We start from the raw sequence: 18,316 nt of genomic DNA, 5'->3' as shown, positions 1-18,316 counted from the left end.
CGAGCTCCGACGCGTGCTCGGCCATGGCCTTGCGCAACGAGCGCAGCGCGCCGACGAGGAGCAGGACGGGCGCGCGAGGACGGGCGCCGTCGGGGCCGGGCGGAGGAGGTGCGACGAGGACGCTGCGCAGCGACTTGGTCGCCTGGTTGGCCGGCGAGCGGATGAGGTCGCGCATGAGGTCGAGCGCCTGCGACGGGAGCGTGCTCGTCTTGACGGCGCTCGCGTTGGGCGGGTTGCCGACGTCGCGCAGGGAGCGACCCTCGGGCAGCTCGATGACGCTGACGAGGCCCTCGCACCCGATGATGCGCGCGACCGTCGACACGACCTCGCGCAGGATCTCGTCACGATCCTGCTGCAGCTCGGCGCGCTCGGCCTCGACGGCGGTGCCGCCTCGTGCCGCCTTGCCCTGCCGCCGCTGCGCCGCCTTGCCGCCGCGCACCTCGCCGAACCGGACGACGGCGCCGAGAAAGTCGAGCACGCCGTCGCGCCCGCCGATGTCCTGCTCCTCGCGCAGGCGCGCCACCTCGAGGGCCGCTCGCAGCGCCAACAGGGTCGACGCCGTGTAGATGTGCGGCGCGCAGAACTTGTGGAGCGACGTGAGGAGGGCGAGCGAGCTCGCGTGCGGCGAGGGCTTGGGCGGGACCGAGCGGATGAAGGGCGTGGCGAGGTTGGGGTCGAACAAGGGCGAGGGAGGACGAGGGACGGGGAGCGAGTCGGTGACGAACAGGCACAGGAGGCCGACGAGGCCCGGCACGTCCGACAGGTCGCGCCCGCCGCGCGTCATGGCCGTGAGGACGCCGACGAGCGCCTCGCGGTCGGCGTCGGGGAGGACCCACCGCTTGCCGCCTTGGCCCGAGTCGACCTCGATGCGCGCCTCGTCGGCCCACCGCCGCGCCTCGTCCCAGAACATGGCCTTCTCCGTCTCGCGCATGCCGCCGGTCGACTCGAGCGATGCGTTGACGCACGCCGTCATGAGCTCGAGCATGGCGCTGCGCAGTGCGGCCGGCGCATGCTCGTTGAGGTGGTGCGACTGCGAGAGGTAGATCTGGGCGGGCGACGGCGTCGGGACCGGGGTGGCGGTGCCGTGCGCGGTCGACGCGCGAGAGGGCGAGAGGGGCGTCGCGGCGAGGACGTCGGACAGGGTCGAGGCGGCGAGTGCAGGGGGAGGGAAGGGGAACAGGCCGACGCTCCGGGCGAGAAGGCGGATGAGGGGGACGAACGCTTCGGGGCTCGGGCTGTGCGCGTGCAGGTCGAGGAGGCGGGCGAGGACCGTCGAGGGCGGGAGGACCGTGTCGCCGACCGAGACCTGCGTCGGCGAGCCCGGCAGGGCGTCGAGCGTGACGGCGCGGTCGAACGAGGGCCGGCCGCTGTCGCCCGGCCTCGAGGACGACGAGCCGGTCGGCGGCAAGGCCAAGGGCGGCAGGTCGGCGAGCGACGTCGAGTCGCCCGTCGTGGTCGCCACCGTCGGCGTCGCCTTGGCGTGCGACTGCACGATAAAGCCGCCGCGAGAAGGTCCGGCGACGAACCCGCCGCCGCTCGTCATGCCGACCGACGCCTGCGAGTGCGCGCTCTGCTCGCGCCGCAGCATGGCGTCGCTCGTGAGCGGCAGGTCGGTCGAGGTCGCGCTGCGCTTGGGCTTGACGCCTGCGCCGCGGCTCGAGGTGCCGACGCGGTTGCTGCGCTCGCGGCCCTTTGACGACGACGACGACTCGTGCGTCGGCTCGGACCCAGCCGTGGCGGCCTTCACGATGGCGCGACGGATGCTCTTGAAGAAGGTCGGCGGCGCATGGTCCTCGCTCGGGTGACCGGTCGAGGTAGAGTGCTCCGAAGGGGCAAAGAGGGAGCCGCTGCGGTTGCTGTGGATGGACGGGGCGGTCGGGCTCATCCGAGGATGATGGCTGACGCTCGATCTCCTGCTGTTGGCGGGTGCACGAGTCAGTGAGTGCCTTGCGAGAGTCGGGGAGATGGATGGGCGGCAGGACGCACCTGCTCGAGGCGTCGTTGCCGTCCGTGGTGACGGGCGCGGCGACTTCGACGACGGGGACGTAAGCCAGCCCACGCCCAACACGAGCTGTAGGTAGGGTGTGCAACAGAGAGTCAGCGCTCGCGCTCGTCATGCGCGAAGACGAGGATGACCGGGGGCGGGAAGGTGAAGATAGCGCGGTCGCCGTCGCCGGCTCGCACAGAGGTGAGAGAAAGTAGGGCGCACCTCTCGTCCACTGCTGGTTATCCAGACTGTCGGTGCTGCGTGCGCTTGAGCTCCTTTGACGGCGCGTTGAGGACCGAGGCTGTTTGGGTCGAGATAGTCAGTCCTCGCTGAGCGCTGGCTCGGGTGGTCCGGGAAGGGGCAGTAGAGGTGCGTGGGCGCACCTAGAGAGCTGCAGAGTGCTCGACGGCGTTGCACGAGGCAGTAGACGGCGAGACGACGCTGGCGAGATGAGGAGGGTTGAGGTGGAGGTCACGCTGCTGGAGCGTGCAGGCTGGTGCGGGCTGGTGGGGCCTGTCGAGCAGAAGTACTAGCTGGCGGTCTGAACTGGTGGCAGTGTCCGACTGAGCTGCAATGCTGTGCGTGAGCCAACCTCCTCACCGCTCCGCGGGTCGCCGACAACGTTGACGACGGCGCCAAGCTACCGCCTCGACGGCCGCCGAGTATCATTTCTTTCCTGCTATCTGCTCTAGATGAGATAGCTCGCTACACGGACGCCGCCACTCCTCCGGGTGGAAGTAGAGCACGCGCTATATCCGCGGACTCGCTCTCTGCAACCGCTTGCTGCTGCTCTTCTCGCTCGTGCTCGGCCGCTCGACGACAGGAAGAAAGCGAAAGGATCATTAGGCACGCGGAGGCGTCGACTAGTCTAAAAAGCAGAGGGGGAGGGACTATAAACAGGCGAGGGAGGGAAGCTCGAGAGGAGGACGAAGCGGGCGAGAGGTCGACGCTTGACGACTGGGCAGTGAAGGCGAAAGGCCTGGAAGGGTGGGGAGAACGACGAAGGAGGAAGGGGTGGTGTGCGAGGAAGGAGGGAAAGGGATGGACGACCTCGGCGAGGTCCGGGCGCAAGAACACGTCGACGTCCCGGTCGAGCGCCGACGATGCGGTCGCTGCACCGGTGCGCCGGTCGTGCGTCGTGGCTCTGGGAACGCGCTCACGCGCCGAGGAGGTAGTGGCGCTTGTGCTGCCGCTTCTTGGCGAACGCAAACACGTCGGCGAGGACGGCGCAGAACAGGACGAAGGCAAGCGCGAACGCGGTCCACGCAAGCGCCTCGTAGGCGACCCACTTCTTGCAGTCGGGGAGGAAGCGCGCCCAGTTGGCGTTGCTCGTCGAGCACGAGCCGGCCTCGAAGGGGATCTGGTGCGTGAGGATGCCTGTTTCGTCGACTTGTCAGTGCGCTGCGAATGATCCAGGGTGTTGGAGACGGGACGCACCGGCACCGACGATGTTCATGACGAAGACCGCGAACAGGAGGAAGGCGAGGAAGAGGAGCGGGAGGAAAGGCGCGCCGAGCGTGACGAGGATCGTGCTGCGTGCGGATTTGAGAAGGTCAGTGTCGACGAATCGAGGTGGGACAGGGCACAGGCGGGACGCACATGAGGCTCGTCGCAAAGAGCATGTTGCCGGTCTGCGAAGGAAGGACGAGTCAGCGTCCGCCGGTCGACGAGGGCAAGCAGACGAGGGAGGCGAGACGCACCTGCATCGTCTCGGCGTTCGGGTAGTCCTCGACACGGCGGATGTTGCCGTACTTCTGGAGCGCCCACGACCAGATGCCGAGCTGACCGCAAGCTGCGAGGGGAAGGAGGGGAGGGAACGGCGAGAGGGTCGAGGGAAAAGGGGAGGGACGAGTCAGCACCCTGGTCGCGCACGTCCTGCACGACGGCGTGCCACACGCGGAGGACGCGGACAAAGGACGCACCGATACCGAAGAGGAGGAAGAGCCCGAGAGCGTAGGCGAACGAGCGCAGCGACGGGCGCCACTTGGGCGGCGGCGGCGCGTTCATCTGGGCCTGCTGCTCGGCGAAAGCGTCCTTGTCGTCGGCCATGGCTGTCGAGGTGTTGGTGGTCGAGGTGTGTGAGGCAGCAAAGAGCGAGAGGATGGAGGGAAGCAGAGAGAGAGCGACGAGCAAAGGTTGGCCGAACTTCCGACCTCGGTGACCGAACCGACTCGCTCGAGAGCTTTCCTCTCGAGCCCGAGGGAAACGCCGCTCTTTGCTATGTAGCGTTTGCCTGGGGCCGAGCAGGTGACCCTCAGCAACGAGTGCGGGCGCTTGCCCTTCACAGCAACGAGCTGGCGCCGAACTCGAGCCCCGCACTTTTTGACCTTTCGCTCGCCGAGGTCATTTTGACCTCTGGCCGAAGGGGGACGAGAGGTCAGTGCGTCCGAGCCGAGCGCGAGCGCCACTCCTCTGCAGGCTTTCGTTCTGTTGCGAGCTCGCACCCAGTCATGCAGCTCCTATCGAGAACGTTACCGCGGCGAAACGCGCTCACCTGTGCGTCGACCGTCGAGGCCGCGCTTGCTTCCTCGGCTTTCCTCCGCGAGCGTGCCGACCATCGTGGCCGAGGTGGAGAGCCGCACTCGGTCGGGCGGACAGGGCGTCGGACGGAGAGCTGCAAGCTACCCTGGAGCACGGGCTCGGCAGCGAGTGGCAAGCTGAGAGGAGAGGGGCGCGAGCAGAGCGAGGACGAAGAGGCTGCGGATGCGACGCTCGAGTTGCACACGCGCCGCCCTCGCGCAGATTGTACAGACCCTCAAGCGCGCCCACTCTAAGCCGACACCGCTCCACCGCGCTCTACTCGTCCGCCTCGTCCGAGATCTCCTCCTCCTCTTCCTCCTCCTCGTCGAGCTCGTACATGTCGCCCTCGGCGTCGACAGGCCACAAGCCCTCGGCGACGCCCTCGCCCGCGAGCTGGCTCTGCACGAGCGCGCCTCGCCCGTGACCGTTGGTCGACGGCGGTGCGGCGGCGAGCGAGTCGGCGAGGGCGGCGTGGTGGTGGATTTGCTCCTGCGGCAGGAGAAGCGAGGGGTCAGGACGCTGTCGTGCGAGGTGGGCGTGCGTGCGAGAGAGATAGAGAGAGTGAGGACGCACCTTGAGGACCCGCAGGCGCTCCCTGTACTCGTCGGCGCGCCGGTCGAGCTGGCTCACGCTCTGGAGCGCCTTCATGAGCTCGCCGTCCTCCCAAGCCCCGACGCCGACCGCCCTGTGCGCCGCCTCGCCAATGATGCTCGCGCCGCTGCCCGCACCGGAGCCCGGGACGAGCGCACTGGGGCCCGTCGCGGCACCGGCGCCGGCGCCGGCGTGGTGAGGCGGCACGGCGGCGTGCGACTCGCCGCACTCGGAGCAGCAGTCGTCGACGCGCCCGCTCAGGCCGCTCACGAGCGCCTCGTCGCGCGTCATGGGCGCCTGCGGCTGGTCGTTGTGCTCGTCGTCGTGCTCGTCGTGCTCGTGCTCGTGCGGCTGGCCCGGCGACGCGGCGGCGGCGGTAGCGGCGGCCGCCGCCTCGGCTGCGGCGCGCTTCTTGGCCTTGCGCTTCTGCTTCTTGGCCGCCGCACGAGCCGCACCCGGCGCTGCACCGGCGCCGGCACCGCCGCCGCCCGAGGTCCTCGCCGCCATTTCCATGCGGAGCGTCTTCTGGAGCGTGCGCGCCTCGTTGGCCTCGAGGCTGAGGCGCGCGACGCACTGCTCGAGCTCGGCGATGGCGCCCATGAGGCTCGGGAGGCTCGCGGGCCCGCTCAGGTCGAGCGGGAGGTGGTCGGCGAGGATGCCGTCGGCCGGGATCTGGGACGGGTCGAGCGCGAGCGCCGAGTGCGACGGGAGCGACGCGAGGTCCGACAGCGACAGCGGGAGCGACGCAATCATGTCGCCCGTCGCCGGGTCGAGGCGGAACGAGGGCGCGGCCGACGAGGCCGGGGTCGAGTAGTCGTCGTGGAACGTGGTGGCGGCGGCCGAGCTCGACGACGACGACGAGCGAGCCTGAGGACGCTGGTGCGGGTGGTGGTGCGGTGCGCGCGACGAGTGCGACGACGCCGTGGTCGCGGTCGAGGGCGACGAGCCCCGGCCTCGAAGGACGCCGGCGGCGCTGCCGCCGAGGGCGGCCTGGACGGCGCTCAGCGCACCAAGGTACGCCGCATCCGTCTCGAGCGTGGCTGCGGTGCCGGCCTGCGGTGCGCTTGAGGCCGCGTGCGCGGGCGAGGCCGTGTCGAGGCCGGGCCAGGCGTCCTTGACGAGCGAATCGACGGCGGCGAGGACGACGGGGTTGCTGCAGGCTGCGGGCGTGCTCGTGCGTCAGTTACAGGGTTTCGGTGACGGAAGGAGGGACAGAAGCGAGGACGCACTGCGCGGGTCCCACGCGGTCGCGAACGGGTCCTCGCCGCGGCTCTCCCTCCTGCGGCGCTCGCGCTCGTACTCGCCGAGGACGACGAGGCCATTGACGAGGAGGCGGTACTGCTCGACGAGGGCCCAGTCCTCGGGGGTCTGGGGCTCGGGCTGGGTTGTGCAGCCGGGCGGGAGGGGGAGCGAGTACAGCCACTCGCGGGTCGACGGCGAGGGGACGAAGGCGTGGCGGTCGAGGTCGTGGTGGTGTGCGGGTGCGGGTGACGGATCGGGATCGGTAGGCTGAGCGGCCGCCATGGTCGAGTGCGGGCGGCGGGTCGATGGGTGGAGATGAGGGAAAAGCGACGCGGGCGGGGAGGGGGTGCGAGACGGCGCGACGGGCGCGAGAGGGGCGAGTCGTGGGCTCTCGAGCGTGCGAGAGGTGAGGGCGAGCTCGGCGAGGTGGAGGACGGAGCGACGAGGCGACAGAAGGCGGTCGAGGTGCGACGAGCCAGAGCTGAATCAGGCGAGGCGGTCAGGTTCGTATTGGCGAATAGGGAATCGGCTCAGACTCAGGGGAGGGAGGAGTCGGCCGGGCTTACTACGACTTGGCGACGGCAACGAGCTGCAGCGCTCCCCCTCCCTCTCCTCCTCACCCACTCGACCGAGAACCAGGTGCGCCGGTCCACGTTCCCTCGAGCACTTGTACAGCACCACTGACGCAGCCGCCTGCCCCTCCCTCGCCCCCCCCTGTTGCCTGCCGTCGTCGCCGTTCCGTCCGACCCGACCTCACCCTCTTCAACCCTCGCCGGCTATCTCTCTCGTCGCCAACGCACCTTGCCTTCTCGCCTACCAGCCCACGTGAGTCTCCTTCGCTCTCGGTAGCCACCCGGGCCCTTGCTGACTCGTTGCCCCCGCCGGCTCGCCCTCGTTCCCTCTCGTCCGTCCTCCCCCGCCTCGTTCCGACTCGCTCCCTCGCTCGCCGTCCCCTGCACCCGCCCGCACAGCATGCCCGCCTCGCTCTCGTCCAAGCTCTCGATCCGCGACGTCCAGCTCAAGGACAAGAAGGTCGTCATGCGCGTCGACTTCAACGTGCCGTTCGACGGCGAGGGCAACATCACCAACAACCAGGTCCGTCGTCACTCCCTGCCCCTTCTTGCGCCGTGCACCTGCCCTTGCACCTTTGCGCGGTCTTCCCTCGTCGGTCGTGCGAGGCCCTGAGCTGGCGCAACTCGACGACGACGACGAACTCGAGGCGAGATGATCGATGGATGTCGACGAGGCGGTGCAGCTCGCTCCTCGAGCCAGGTGTCCGGCCGCGACGAGCCTGGAGGCGGTTGCGCAGGACGACGCACCCGCAGCGAGACCCGCAGTGTCCGCATAGACGACTGACCCTCTCCTTTTCGTCCTCCTCCTCCTCTCCTCCTTCGCGCGACCCCTTGCCGCTCTCGCCTCCTTCCCGCATGTCGCTCCGCACGCCCACAGCGCATCACTGCTGCCCTCCCGACCATCCAGTACGCCATCGACCAGGGCGCCAAGTCGATCGTCCTCATGTCGCACCTCGGCCGCCCCAACGGTGCCGCCGTCCAGAAGTACTCGCTCAAGCCCGTCGCCGCCGAGCTCGAGCGCCTCCTCCCGGGCAAGTCGATCACATTCCTTCCCGAGTGCGTCGGCGCCGACACCGAGAAGGCGGTCGCCGCGGCCAAGGACGGCGACATCTTCCTCCTCGAGAACTTGCGCTTCCACATCGAGGAGGAGGGTTCGTCCAAGGACAAGGACGGCAACAAGACCAAGGCCGACCCCGAGTCGGTCAAGCAGTTCCGCGCGTCGCTCACCAAGCTCGGCGACGTGTTTGTCAACGACGCGTTCGGCACGGCCCACCGCGCCCACTCGTCCATGGTCGGCGTCGACCTCCCGCAAAAGGCGGCCGGCCTCCTCATGACCAAGGAGCTCGAGTACTTTGCCAAGGTCCTCGAGAAGCCCGAGCGCCCGTTCCTCGCCATCCTCGGCGGCGCAAAGGTGTCGGACAAGATCCAGCTCATCGAGAACCTCCTCGACAAGGTGCGTCCTCTCTCTCTCTCTCTCTCTCTCTCGTGGGCCCGACAGGAGTCCTCCGTTGCGTGCGAGGACAAGCGCAGCAGCTCACGCGCCTTGCCTCGTCCTCCCCTCCCTGCGCCCGCCCTCGCTCTCTCGCCCTCGCAGGTCGACTCGCTCATCGTCTGCGGCGGCATGGCCTTCACGTTCAAGAAGACGCTCGACAACGTCTCGATCGGCACCTCGCTCTTTGACGAGGCCGGCTCGCAGAAGGTGGCGTCGCTCGTCGAGAAGGCCAAGGCCAAGGGCGTCGAGCTCGTGTTCCCGGTCGACTATGTGACGGCCGACAAGTTTGACAAGGACGCCGAGACGTCGACCGCGACTGACGAGCAGGGCATCCCCGACGGCTGGATGGGCCTCGACGCCGGCGTCGAGAGCCGCAAGCTCTTCGCCGACGCCATCAAGAAGGCCAAGACGATCCTGTGGAACGGCCCCGCCGGCGTGTTCGAGTTCGAGAAGTTTGCTGGCGGGTCCAAGGCGACGCTCGACGCGTGCATCGAGGCCAAGGAGGCGGGCGCGACCGTCATCGTCGGTGGTGGTGCGTCCCCCCTCGCTCTCTCTTCCTCCTCGTCCCTCGTCCGGCGCGCAGGAGGCCGCACGGTCCTCGTGCGCGTCGGTCGCGCGAACTTGTTGGTGGATGCAGTCCCTGACACACTTCGCTCTCCTGCAGGCGACACGGCGACCGTCTGCGCCAAGTTTGGCGCCGACGACAAGCTGTCGCACATCTCGACCGGCGGCGGTGCGTCGCTCGAGCTCCTCGAGGGCAAGGTGCGTCCCCCTCTCTCGTCCCTTATCTCGCGCTCGTCGCTCCGTCGACAGCATGGTCCTGTCGGCGGTCGGCTGCGCGATGCTGTCGGGCAAGAGATGCTCACGCCGTCCGGCCCGCACCCGCAGGACCTCCCCGGCGTCTCGGCCCTCTCGGAGAAGTGACTGGCTCGCGGGTCTGTGTCGGCTGGAGGGAGACGCTCTGTGCTGTAGCCCGGCGTGCGAGTAAAGAACAGCAGTGCTCGGTCTGTGCAGGGCTCGTTTGCGAGGACGAGGTGCGAGAGCGCGGTCCGAGAGCGGGTTCGCCGCGGCGGACTCTATCGGCGAGGGTGGCCGCCTCGCGCCAACCCAGCTGCAGTTCGACGGGACCCGCCGGAGCCGCTGTGGACGCAAGGAACGCTGCGTGGAAGTGAATCGGGGTCGCGGCGTCGGGGTCCGCTGGCTCTCGACCCCGCGTTCGCTTATCTCGGCCGGCTCGTCCTCTCTCTTTCGCTCTCGCTCCTTTGCTTCTCTCGCTCTTCTGCACGCTCTACCTGCTAGTTTCTGCTTCGCCCATGACTGTCGCCCTCGCCCCTGCGCCCGCCGGCCTCTCCGTGCGCCCGGTCCCCTACGCTCCGTCGGTCGGCAAGCGCCCGCGCCAGGAGGCGTTCGGCGTCGTCGTCGACGGCATCAAGGACATCAACAAGCTCACCGACGACGAGTTTGCCATGTGCGTCCCTCTCTCCATCTTAACCTCGCGGCGAGCGAGGGAGTGAACTGACCCGCTCCTCCTCCTCCTTCCTCCTGCCCTTCCCCTCGTCTCGCCCTCGCCCCTCGCTCGACCTTTCCTCTCGCTCTACGACAGCATTGAGAACCTCCTGTACCGGCACGGTGTCGTCGTCTTCGAGGACGTCGACGTGACGCCGGCTGGGCAGCACGCTCTCACAAACGCGTTCGACCCGGCGGCGCAGGAGTACGGCCACGGCAAGGTGCGCCACGAATTCTTCCTTCTCTGTGATCCTGTCGCACTGTGGCAGTGTCGCCGAGCGTCGCACGTCGAGCAGGTTCACTGACGCTCGGGCCCTCGCGTCGACAGGTCGGTCGTCCTGAAGCCGCCAGCATCCTGCACCCGGACCTGCGCAACATCCCTGCGCAGCCTGCCGTACAGCTCATCGGCAACGGCCTCGTCACCGACGACCACGTCCTGCAAGGGCTCGTCAACCCGTGCAAGCTCAAGCACCCGAGCCACCAGAGCTTCCACAAGACCCAGATCAGCGCCGAGGACTCGGCAAAGGGCTTCACTCGCTTCTACCGGTGCGCCTCGACTCTCTCCCTTTCGAGGGCCACGAGAAAGGACGAGACTGACAAGATTTCGAGTCGCAGGTGGCACATCGACGCGGCTTTGTACGAGCGCGAGGCGCCCAAGGTCACGACGCTCTACGGGCTCCAGATGCCGACCGCCAAGAAGAACATCGTCCGCTACGACGACGGTACTGGCGACGAGCTCGAGGTCCCGCTCGGCGGCACGGCCTTCGTCTCGGGCAAGGTCATGTTCGACATCCTCCCGGCGCCGCTCAAGTCGCTCGCCGTGCGCACGAGGGTTCAGTACGCGCCTCACCCATACGTGTGGATGGGTTCGGCAAAGGCCAAGTCGACCGGGCTCGGCATGGTGTCGGACGGCACCGAGATGTCGCTCGACGATTTGCCGCCGTGGGAGGAGAAGCACGTCAAGACGCTCCCGGTCTGCTGGAAGAACCCGGTGACCGGCCACTTGCACCTCCAGGTGCACCCGAGCGCCGTCCATGAGCTGGTACGTCGGCTCTCTCTCTCTCTTTCTTGAGCTCGCCCGGACGAAACTGACCTTCTCAAGTTGCCCCTTTCCCTCTTCCTGCCTCCTTTCCTGCGTCCTCCTCGTCGTTCGCCTCCTGGCCCCACCTTCTCTCGCCTCGCAGTTCATCGACCCTCTTCCCGTCGGCGCTCGTCGACAGCCCGACACCCTGTACCCGGACGGCGCCCACCTCACGAACCTCAAAGAGGTCCGCGAGCTCATCTACTCGATGCAGCGGCCCGGCATCGCGCCCGAGCTCGTCTACACGGTCGACTGGAAGCCGAGGCAGCTCGCCCTGTTCCACAACCGCGGCACGCTGCACTCGATCACGGGCGCGTTCGCCGAGGACGAGGTCCGAGCGTGTGCGTCGACGAGCGTTTCTCCCTCTCTCTGCTCCCGTGTTCGCGGCCTGACTCGTTCTTTACACCCTCGATCCCTCGCAACAGTCTGGCAGTGCAACCAGGCGGCAAGCGTCCCCGTCGTTGGCCCGTCAGAGGAGGATGTCCTCGAGTTCGCCTGAGCCTCTCTTCCCTCTCTTCCCTCCCTTCCCTTTCGGTCTCTCTTCCTCCCTCGTCGTACATGCCCGTCTATTTGTACCTGTAACTCTGTGCTCCTCTGTCTCTCGCTGCGAGTCTCGGCGGTGGACGAGCAGGCGAGCTAGCTCGAGCCGAGGAGAGCGAAAGCGAGAGAGGAGGCGAGAGCGGTACAATAGGCTGCGAGTTGCGGTTGCTCAAGGCGTGCGTAATAGATACAAAGGTCTACGTGCGAGGATCAGAAGGGCGCAGGACCGGCTCGAGCTCCGCATCGGGCACTGGCTCCGCCGACTCGTCCTCCTCCACCTCCTCCCGAGGCTGCCCCTCCTTCCGCCGGCCTTGCGCCGCCTGCCGTGCGCCCCATCGAGCCTCGAGGAGCTCGGACTCGGTCCTCGCCCACCTCATCTCCCTCATGCCCCTCGCGATGCCCTTGTCCGCCCACACCTCCTTGGTCCCCCTCTGGTTCTCGAGCGCGACGACCGAGCTCCACCACCGCTCCTGCGCCGTCTTGGCCTCCTCGAACCTGCGCGCGCGCGCGAGCAGCCGCACAAGGAGCGCCGTCTCGACGCCCGACACGTGCAGGCCGCGCTCGACGGCCGCGTCGAGCGTGCGCCGGCCCGCCTCGAGCGCGATGCGCCGCTTGACCGTGCTCCGCCGCGCGTCGACCGCTGCGCCGGCTGCGACGCGCGCAAAGCCGCGCACGAGGAGCGCGAACGTGTCGCCGTCGGGGCGGGCGGCGGTGGCGGCCGCCTTCGAGCGCGAGGCCGACGACGACGACGAGGGAGCGGCTCGCCTCGCGCCGGCGACGAGGGCGTTGTACGCGACGCCGGCCTTGTCGAGGTCGGCGATCGAGAACTGGCTCGCCGGGCGCAAGATGTGGGCGCGGATGAGGGCGTTCCACGCGCGGGTCGACGGGTGCGCGTGGCCGTCGAGGCGCATCCAGCGCCACACGGCGCTCATGGCGCGGCGGCGGTCCGTGTGCGACGCCGCGAGGGCCTCGAGGACCGACTCGTAGCCGCCCTCGAGGGGCACGACGAGGTACGGCTGCGCCTCGACGAGGAGCGGCGACGGCGACGCGCCCGGGCGCGCGACGTACCGCGAGCGGAACCAGGCGAGCATGCGCAGCGGTGCCACGACGCGCCGCTCGCTCGCGCCCTCGAGGACGAAGCACATGATGCGCGCGCTGACGGCGCCGCGCCCCGTGTCCTCCCAGTCGTTGACGAGGCGGCGCAGCTCGGCGAGCGAGCCGCGCCGGCCGACGGAGCGCCACAGGGCGGGCCACAGGCCGATCGGGAACGACAGGCCCGACGACGTCCACGACAGGTACAGGCGCAGCGGGAGGGCCGAGTCGCGGCCCGAGGACGGCGACGTCGACGCCGTCGCCGAGAGGAAGAGGGCCGTGAAAGCCGGGAGGAGGGTGGCCGACCAGGTGAAGGGCGGCGCGGTCGAGCCGGGCTCGGTGGGCGTCGACAGCGTCTCGAACAGGTCGAGCGCGACAGGCGGCGAGTGGGACGAGGCGGTGAGGGCGAGGAGGAGCGGCGTCGCGTGGTGGACAAGGATGTGGTGGTGGAGATACGTCGACGCCATGCGCACCGCCTCGACGAGGCACTCGGACGCACGCGCCTTGCCCGTCGTCGACGACGACGCAGCACCTTGGCCCTCAAGCCGGGCCGCCTCGAGCACGAGCGCCTCGAGGAGCCGGGCGCGCCGGCTGCGCACGTACCGCCTCGCCGGCGCGTCCCACTCGCTGCGCCCCTGCACCTGGCTCGCCTCCCACAGCCGCATCGCCGCGCTCAACATGTCCCGTCGCTCGTCGACGGCGACTCGCCGACCGTGCCGCTCCTCCTCGGCGGACAGCCCGACGCCGAGCCACCGCAAGAAGAAGAGGACGGGCTCGCGGTCGAGCGCCTCGGCGCGCTCGACACGCTCGAGGCGCTGCTCGAGGAGGGCGTCGAGCCCCGCATTGGCGCCCCGGCGCGCCGAGCTGCCCGTGCAGGCCTCGTCGAGGACACGGCGCGCGTGCGCGTACGCCGCCTCGTCGGCGGCGGCGTCGTCGAGGCGCGCGAGGGCCGACGTCTGCGCGACGAGGTGCGCGTCGCGCTCGGCGTAGTGGGCCGTGACGATCTGGCGCAGGGCACTCGCCGAGGGGAGGCGGCCGTGGGCGAGGAGGGTGCGCAAGTGCGACAGGAAGGCGGGTCGGTCATGCGCAAAGAGAGGGACGAGGGGTTTCGAGGCGGCGTGATCGGGTTGGGGCTCGACGTCATGTGACGGAGGCGGAACGAGGGAAAAGGCGCGGACGAAGGAGCGCGCCGAGAGGGCTGCGAGGGGGAGGTCGGCCGGGGCGGACAGGGACGACGACATGCGCTCGGCGACGGCGCGCGCGTACCGCTCGACGAGCGCCGCCGCATCGTCCCGCTCTGCGTCGGCGAGCAAGACCCCTCGCGCCTCGACCGCCGCCCAGTACTCGTCGGCGCACTCGTCGACGTACCGCCACCGCCTGCGCATCTTTCCCCCCTCGCTACCCCGCTCCGGCGCGCCCGTCGGCCGCACCCCGCGCTTCCACCACAGGGCCGTCTCGTTCTCCTCCTGCTCGACGCGCGCGGTGAGGACGGCGTGCGCCTGGGCGAGCGAGAGCTGCCACTCGGGTCGCGGCTCGCGCGCGAGGGCGACGTCGCGCAGGCGCTTGAGGGTGGCGGCGGCAAAGGTGGGCTCGGTCGGGAGGAGGTCGGTGACGCGCGAGAAGAGGGCGTCAAAGGTTGGGCGGGAGAGGGCGTGCGTCGAGGGCGAGGCGGCGAGCGCTTCGAGCGACTTGGAGACGGCTCGAAGCGTGTCGCGGCGGTGCTGAGGGGAAGGGGCGTCGAGGGCGGCTTCGAGGCGTGCGAAGGGTGGTTCTGGGCCGAGTTGCGCGGGTGCAGAGGTGGTGGGGCGGGCGCTCGGTTGCGGATGGGGCGCGGTCGAGGAAAAGGGTCGCGAGGGCGAGTACGGGACCTTTGAAGTCGAGGGCTGTGGGGCTCTACGAGTCAGCAGCGGTTCATGTGAGAGCTGTGGGCGGGCGTGGCAGTACCTGGGACCAGTCTATGGGCGACGAGGAGGGTGGGCGAGGTCGGGCGACCTGTGCGACGAGGCGAGCGGGGTCAGTGGTGGCGCGAGAAGGCGGGAGGATGAGTGTGCTCGGTCGATGGACGTACTCTGGGTGCTGATGGGCCACTCGAGGCGCTGACCGAGCGGGTGGAGGAGCAGGACGAGCAGTCGAGGTGAGGTCGAGGCGATGAGCGCGACGGGGTACGGACGGCATGGGTCGCCGTGCGGGCGCGTGTGAGCATGCAGCAGGGTGTCGCGTGCCCCGTGCTGCTGTGCTCGAATCGTCTAGGCTGTGTGACGAGAGCGAGGGCGGGTGAGCCGACGTCGAGGTCAAGTCGATGCAGAAGGAGCATGCTCTCGCTCGCCTAACACCTCTGTGCCGCCCAGAGACACCGCCAGACTGCTCCCGAGAGCACCCTCCGACCATGGCCGACCCGAACCCGGCAGCGCTACGTCCCTTGACCGTCCCCTCGCTCTCGCCCGACCTGAGCAACCTCCAGCAACTGCGCGTCCAGCTCGCCCAGGCCAACGACAAGATCCACAACTACCGCCACCTCGACCACAAGCTCGCCACCTTCACCGACGAGCCCACCTGGAACGCCTACGTGAGCCCGCCTCCCTCTTCCTCCCCTCCCCCTCACCCGAGCTGACCCCCCTTTCCCTGCCTCGCAGATCCCTGTCGGTCCGCTCGCCTACTTCCCCGGCCAGCTCATCCACACCAACGACATCACCCGCGTCGACAACCCGCCTCAAGCCGATGCCGCCGACCAAGACCCTCAACCTCGCCGAGTGCTCCGCAGCGCAAAGCAGGCTCGCGGCGACGTCGCACAAGCTGTCAAAGGTGTGCACGCCTTTCACCATGGCCCTTGAGTGCGCAGAGGGGGTCGCAGGCCGCCCCGTTGCTCGCTCGTCCCTGACCCGCCTTCTCTGCCCGCAGACCTCGAAGCCCAAGTCGTCACGCTCACCCGCGAAATCGAGGCGGCCGAGGCCGACCTCCGCAAGAAGCGCGACGACGAGCGCAAGCTCGGCAAGGGCGCCGCAAGCGCCGGCACGGCCGACCTCGGCGACGAGGACTGGACCATCAACGCCCAGGGCGAGGTGCGTCCTCGCGCCTCCTTCTTACATTCCTTGTCCGATACCGGTTCTGACAAAACCACCTCCTCCAGGTCATCAACGAGGAGGGCCTGCCCATGTTCGACATCCGCGAGGACCTGCCGCTCGAGCCCGCGCCTGTCGCCTCGAGCTCAAAGGCGGCTCAAGCGGCGCCAGCCAACTCGAGTGCGCGCGCTCGCGGGTACCTGATCAAGAAGGGTGGCAAGCAGATCGTCCGTGCGTCCCTCTTCTCCCTTTCCTGAGCCACATTTCCCGTCCTCGAGCCTGACGCTGCTCGTTCCGCAGGCCCGCTTCCTCCGCCCATCCACTCGGCACCTCCCGCTCCATCCTCCTCCTCCTCATCTGCGCCCACTCAGCCCTCGTCTACCGCTCATCCATCATACGCACCCGCACCTGTGCCCGCACCCGCCGAGACGGACCCCAACCCGTTCCCGGCCCGGCAGCCGCTCGACATCAAGGCCATCCTCGACGAGCTCGAGGCCGAGGAGGCCGCCGCCGCCGCCGTCGCAGCCGCCGCTTCACCTCCCGCGGTGACCGAGGCCGAGCATGACGAGCCTGCGCCGAGCGCCGAGCGCAAGATCGTCGAGCTGCCCGACTCGCCGCCGCCCGCCGCGCCGGTCGCGCCGGTCGCGCCCTCGAGCAGCGCCAGCAAGCCTGCAGCGCCGTCCACATCGAGCGCAGGCGGCTTTGCCGGCTTCTCGGCCGGATTCCTCGCCAAGTCGAAGCAGAAGCGCCCGTCAAACTCGCTCGCGGCGGCGGGTCCCACCTCTTCTACCTCTTCGCCCTCGAGCGGCACCTCGCCAGCCACCTCGTCCACTCCAGCCACGACTACGAGTGCTTCGACGCCCGCCGCCGCAGCATCAGCACCCGCACCCGCACCCGCACCCGCACCCGTACCCGCGCTCAAGCCCGCCCTCTCGCGCCCCGTGTCGCCCTCGGCCCGCTCGCGCGCCGCGACGCCTGCAGGCGACAAGAAGCGCGTCGCGTTCGACCTCCCGCCGCCCTCGGCCGCCGAGGAGCAGCCCTCGGCCAAGAAGGCGCCCATCCTCCTCGGGCCGCCGCCGTCTTCGTCGGCCGCGACCCCGGCCTCGGCCCCGGCCGAGCCCAGGCGCGTCGAGGCGCCGGCGCAGCGCCCGATCCGCGACGTCGTCGTCGAGCGGCCGTTGCGCAAGGCGGTGGCGCCCGGCGGTGGTGCCGGCGCGAGTGCAGGAGCGGGAGCGGGCGGGCTGCCCGTCAGGGAGAAGCGGCTGTCGAGGTTCAAGCGGGAGGCGTTCGGCGAGCCGGCGGCGAGTGTGGAGGACGTCGTCGAGGGCAAGGGCAAAGGGCGCGCCGTCGACGAGCGCGAGTCCGCTCCCTCGGCGGCGTCGTCCTCGCCGTCGCACGCTCCCGCCGCTCGATCAGCCGAGCCGCCGTCGGCGCCGATCTCGAGCGACGTCATGCCCGCGCCGGTGCACACCATCTCGCTCTCGGCGCGGCCCTCGTCCGGCGCCGACCGCCCGCCGGGCACCGTCTCGTTCGGCGACATCCCGTTCGGGTCCGACGAGGAGGACGAGGGTGTGCCGCATGTCGCGGGCGACGTCGACGGCGAGGAGGACGAGGACGACGACGACTGGGACTACTCGGACGACGACGACTTTGACGACGACGAGCTCGACGTCGACCTCGCGCTCCACCAGCGCGAGGTGGCCCTCGCGTACCACCGGCAGCGCCTCATGCTCGGTGCGGGGCGCGGGACGGGACCGCTCGGTGGGTGGCACGCCGAGGGCGAGAACCCGTTCGGCGCGGCGGCAGACGAGGAGGCGGATCAGGCGGTGCGTCCCTCCCTTCCTCTCCCTCTCTCTCTCTCGCTCTCTCGTCTCGGGTTGCTCTTCGCCACACGACTGACCTGCTTCTTGCCCCGCACGACAGCTCGTCCCCGCCGACGCGACCCTGCAGTCGCTCGATCCGTCCCTCGCCGCGTCGACCTTTGGCACCTACCCGTCGGCCGGCGCTGCGCAAGAAGGCCGACCCTCGCGCTTCCGCCAGTCGAACCGCAACCTCGAGTCGGCCCAGCTCATCATCCCCTCGCTCCTCGCCGCCGACCCGTCCCTCGCCATGAGCCACACGCCGCTCGGCCCGCCGCTCGAGCACGACGGCGAGCCCGCCGCAGGTGCCGACGCCGACGACGAGGACGAGCGCCTGCGCCGCACGCTCGAGGCGCTCGCCGAGGGCCGTCCGCTCCCCGAGGACGAGCAGGCGGCCGAGCGCGAGCGCGAGATCGCGTTGCGTGAGGAGCTCGCGCGCGACAAGGCGAGCGCGCACGCGAGGCGGGACCGCACGGCGGGCAAGCGGCCGCCCGAGGTCGTGCAGACGATCGTCCCGGAGCGCAAGGCGCCCGTCGAGATCGAGGTGCGGGACGAGGCGCAGCCGGCCGCCGAGGTTCAACAGGAGGAAGAGAAGCCCAAGAAGCTTTCGCGGTGCGTCCACCGTCCTCTTTCTTCCCTTTCGTTGTGCCTTCCTGACACTGTTCGCGTGCGCGCAGCTTCCGGCAGAAGCAGCTGGGTCTGATTGAGTAGCGGCTCGAGAGCGAGGACGAGCAACGAGATCTGCGCCGCCTCGTCTTGCCCGGTATCTTTGCGA

General features: G+C 69.6%; 6 protein-coding genes across 6 annotated transcripts; 3 read left to right on the top strand and 3 right to left on the bottom strand.

The window, feature by feature from the left end:
• Window positions 1–2,813: 2,813 nt before the first annotated feature.
• RHOBADRAFT_64692 (uncharacterized protein) lies at window positions 2,814–4,066 on the bottom strand. Its single transcript, XM_018418551.1, has 5 exons — window positions 3,910–4,066; window positions 3,688–3,779; window positions 3,587–3,618; window positions 3,425–3,519; window positions 2,814–3,364 (listed from the first exon to the last, which is right to left on the bottom strand). Exons 1-5 carry the CDS (start codon window positions 4,034–4,036, stop codon window positions 3,144–3,146), a joined length of 567 nt encoding a protein of 188 aa, XP_018272226.1. The 5' UTR covers window positions 4,037–4,066; the 3' UTR covers window positions 2,814–3,143.
• A 717-nt stretch (window positions 4,067–4,783) lies between these two features.
• Window positions 4,784–6,622, bottom strand: RHOBADRAFT_52219 (uncharacterized protein; the record flags this gene model as incomplete). The annotated part of the gene is made up of 3 exons (XM_018416232.1): window positions 4,784–4,996; window positions 5,081–6,258; window positions 6,328–6,622. The coding sequence occupies 3 exons, from the start codon at window positions 6,620–6,622 to the stop codon at window positions 4,784–4,786; spliced, it is 1,686 nt and encodes a 561-aa protein (XP_018272225.1).
• Window positions 6,623–7,148: 526 nt separating this feature from the next.
• On the top strand, window positions 7,149–9,413 carry RHOBADRAFT_64691 (uncharacterized protein). Its single transcript, XM_018418550.1, has 6 exons — window positions 7,149–7,165; window positions 7,312–7,435; window positions 7,790–8,365; window positions 8,507–8,936; window positions 9,069–9,166; window positions 9,293–9,413. Exons 2-6 carry the CDS (start codon window positions 7,313–7,315, stop codon window positions 9,326–9,328), a joined length of 1,263 nt encoding a protein of 420 aa, XP_018272224.1. The 5' UTR covers window positions 7,149–7,165; window position 7,312; the 3' UTR covers window positions 9,329–9,413.
• Window positions 9,414–9,717: 304 nt separating this feature from the next.
• Window positions 9,718–11,490, top strand: RHOBADRAFT_42502 (uncharacterized protein; the record flags this gene model as incomplete). The annotated part of the gene is made up of 6 exons (XM_018414068.1): window positions 9,718–9,872; window positions 10,008–10,131; window positions 10,239–10,456; window positions 10,526–10,952; window positions 11,095–11,332; window positions 11,417–11,490. 6 exons carry the CDS (start codon window positions 9,718–9,720, stop codon window positions 11,488–11,490), a joined length of 1,236 nt encoding a protein of 411 aa, XP_018272223.1.
• A 203-nt stretch (window positions 11,491–11,693) lies between these two features.
• On the bottom strand, window positions 11,694–14,826 carry RHOBADRAFT_52217 (uncharacterized protein; the record flags this gene model as incomplete). Its single annotated transcript, XM_018416231.1, has 4 exons — window positions 11,694–14,506; window positions 14,568–14,578; window positions 14,692–14,719; window positions 14,794–14,826. The coding sequence occupies 4 exons, from the start codon at window positions 14,824–14,826 to the stop codon at window positions 11,729–11,731; spliced, it is 2,850 nt and encodes a 949-aa protein (XP_018272222.1). The 3' UTR covers window positions 11,694–11,728.
• Window positions 14,827–15,009: 183 nt separating this feature from the next.
• Window positions 15,010–18,294, top strand: RHOBADRAFT_52216 (uncharacterized protein; the record flags this gene model as incomplete). Its single annotated transcript, XM_018416230.1, has 7 exons — window positions 15,010–15,189; window positions 15,257–15,425; window positions 15,522–15,682; window positions 15,751–15,913; window positions 15,983–17,508; window positions 17,606–18,153; window positions 18,219–18,294. 7 exons carry the CDS (start codon window positions 15,010–15,012, stop codon window positions 18,250–18,252), a joined length of 2,781 nt encoding a protein of 926 aa, XP_018272221.1. The 3' UTR covers window positions 18,253–18,294.
• Between the last annotated feature and the right edge of the window lie 22 nt (window positions 18,295–18,316).

The sequence above is a fragment of the Rhodotorula graminis genome (genome assembly GCF_001329695.1).
Source record: "Rhodotorula graminis WP1 unplaced genomic scaffold RHOBAscaffold_4, whole genome shotgun sequence".
In the NCBI taxonomy this organism is placed as follows: domain Eukaryota; kingdom Fungi; phylum Basidiomycota; class Microbotryomycetes; order Sporidiobolales; family Sporidiobolaceae; genus Rhodotorula; species Rhodotorula graminis.
The sequence above is the reverse complement of the archived record's forward strand: the minus strand, read 5'-3'. Positions and strand labels throughout refer to the sequence as shown.

Excerpts from the sequence above, each read along its gene's own strand:
- RHOBADRAFT_64692 (XM_018418551.1), bottom strand. The coding sequence starts at position 4,036 with ATGGCCGACGACAAGGACGCTTTCGCCGAGCAGCAGGCCCAGATGAAC. Across the intron at positions 3,619-3,687 it reads CGAACGCCGAGACGATGCAG|ACCGGCAACATGCTCTTTGC; the intron begins GTGCGTCTCGCC and ends CTTCCTTCGCAG. Across the intron at positions 3,365-3,424 it reads CATGAACATCGTCGGTGCCG|GCATCCTCACGCACCAGATC; the intron begins GTGCGTCCCGTC and ends TCGACGAAACAG.
- RHOBADRAFT_64691 (XM_018418550.1), top strand. The coding sequence starts at position 7,313 with ATGCCCGCCTCGCTCTCGTCCAAGCTCTCGATCCGCGACGTCCAGCTC. Across the intron at positions 8,937-9,068 it reads GACCGTCATCGTCGGTGGTG|GCGACACGGCGACCGTCTGC; the intron begins GTGCGTCCCCCC and ends GCTCTCCTGCAG. Across the intron at positions 9,167-9,292 it reads TCGAGCTCCTCGAGGGCAAG|GACCTCCCCGGCGTCTCGGC; the intron begins GTGCGTCCCCCT and ends CCGCACCCGCAG.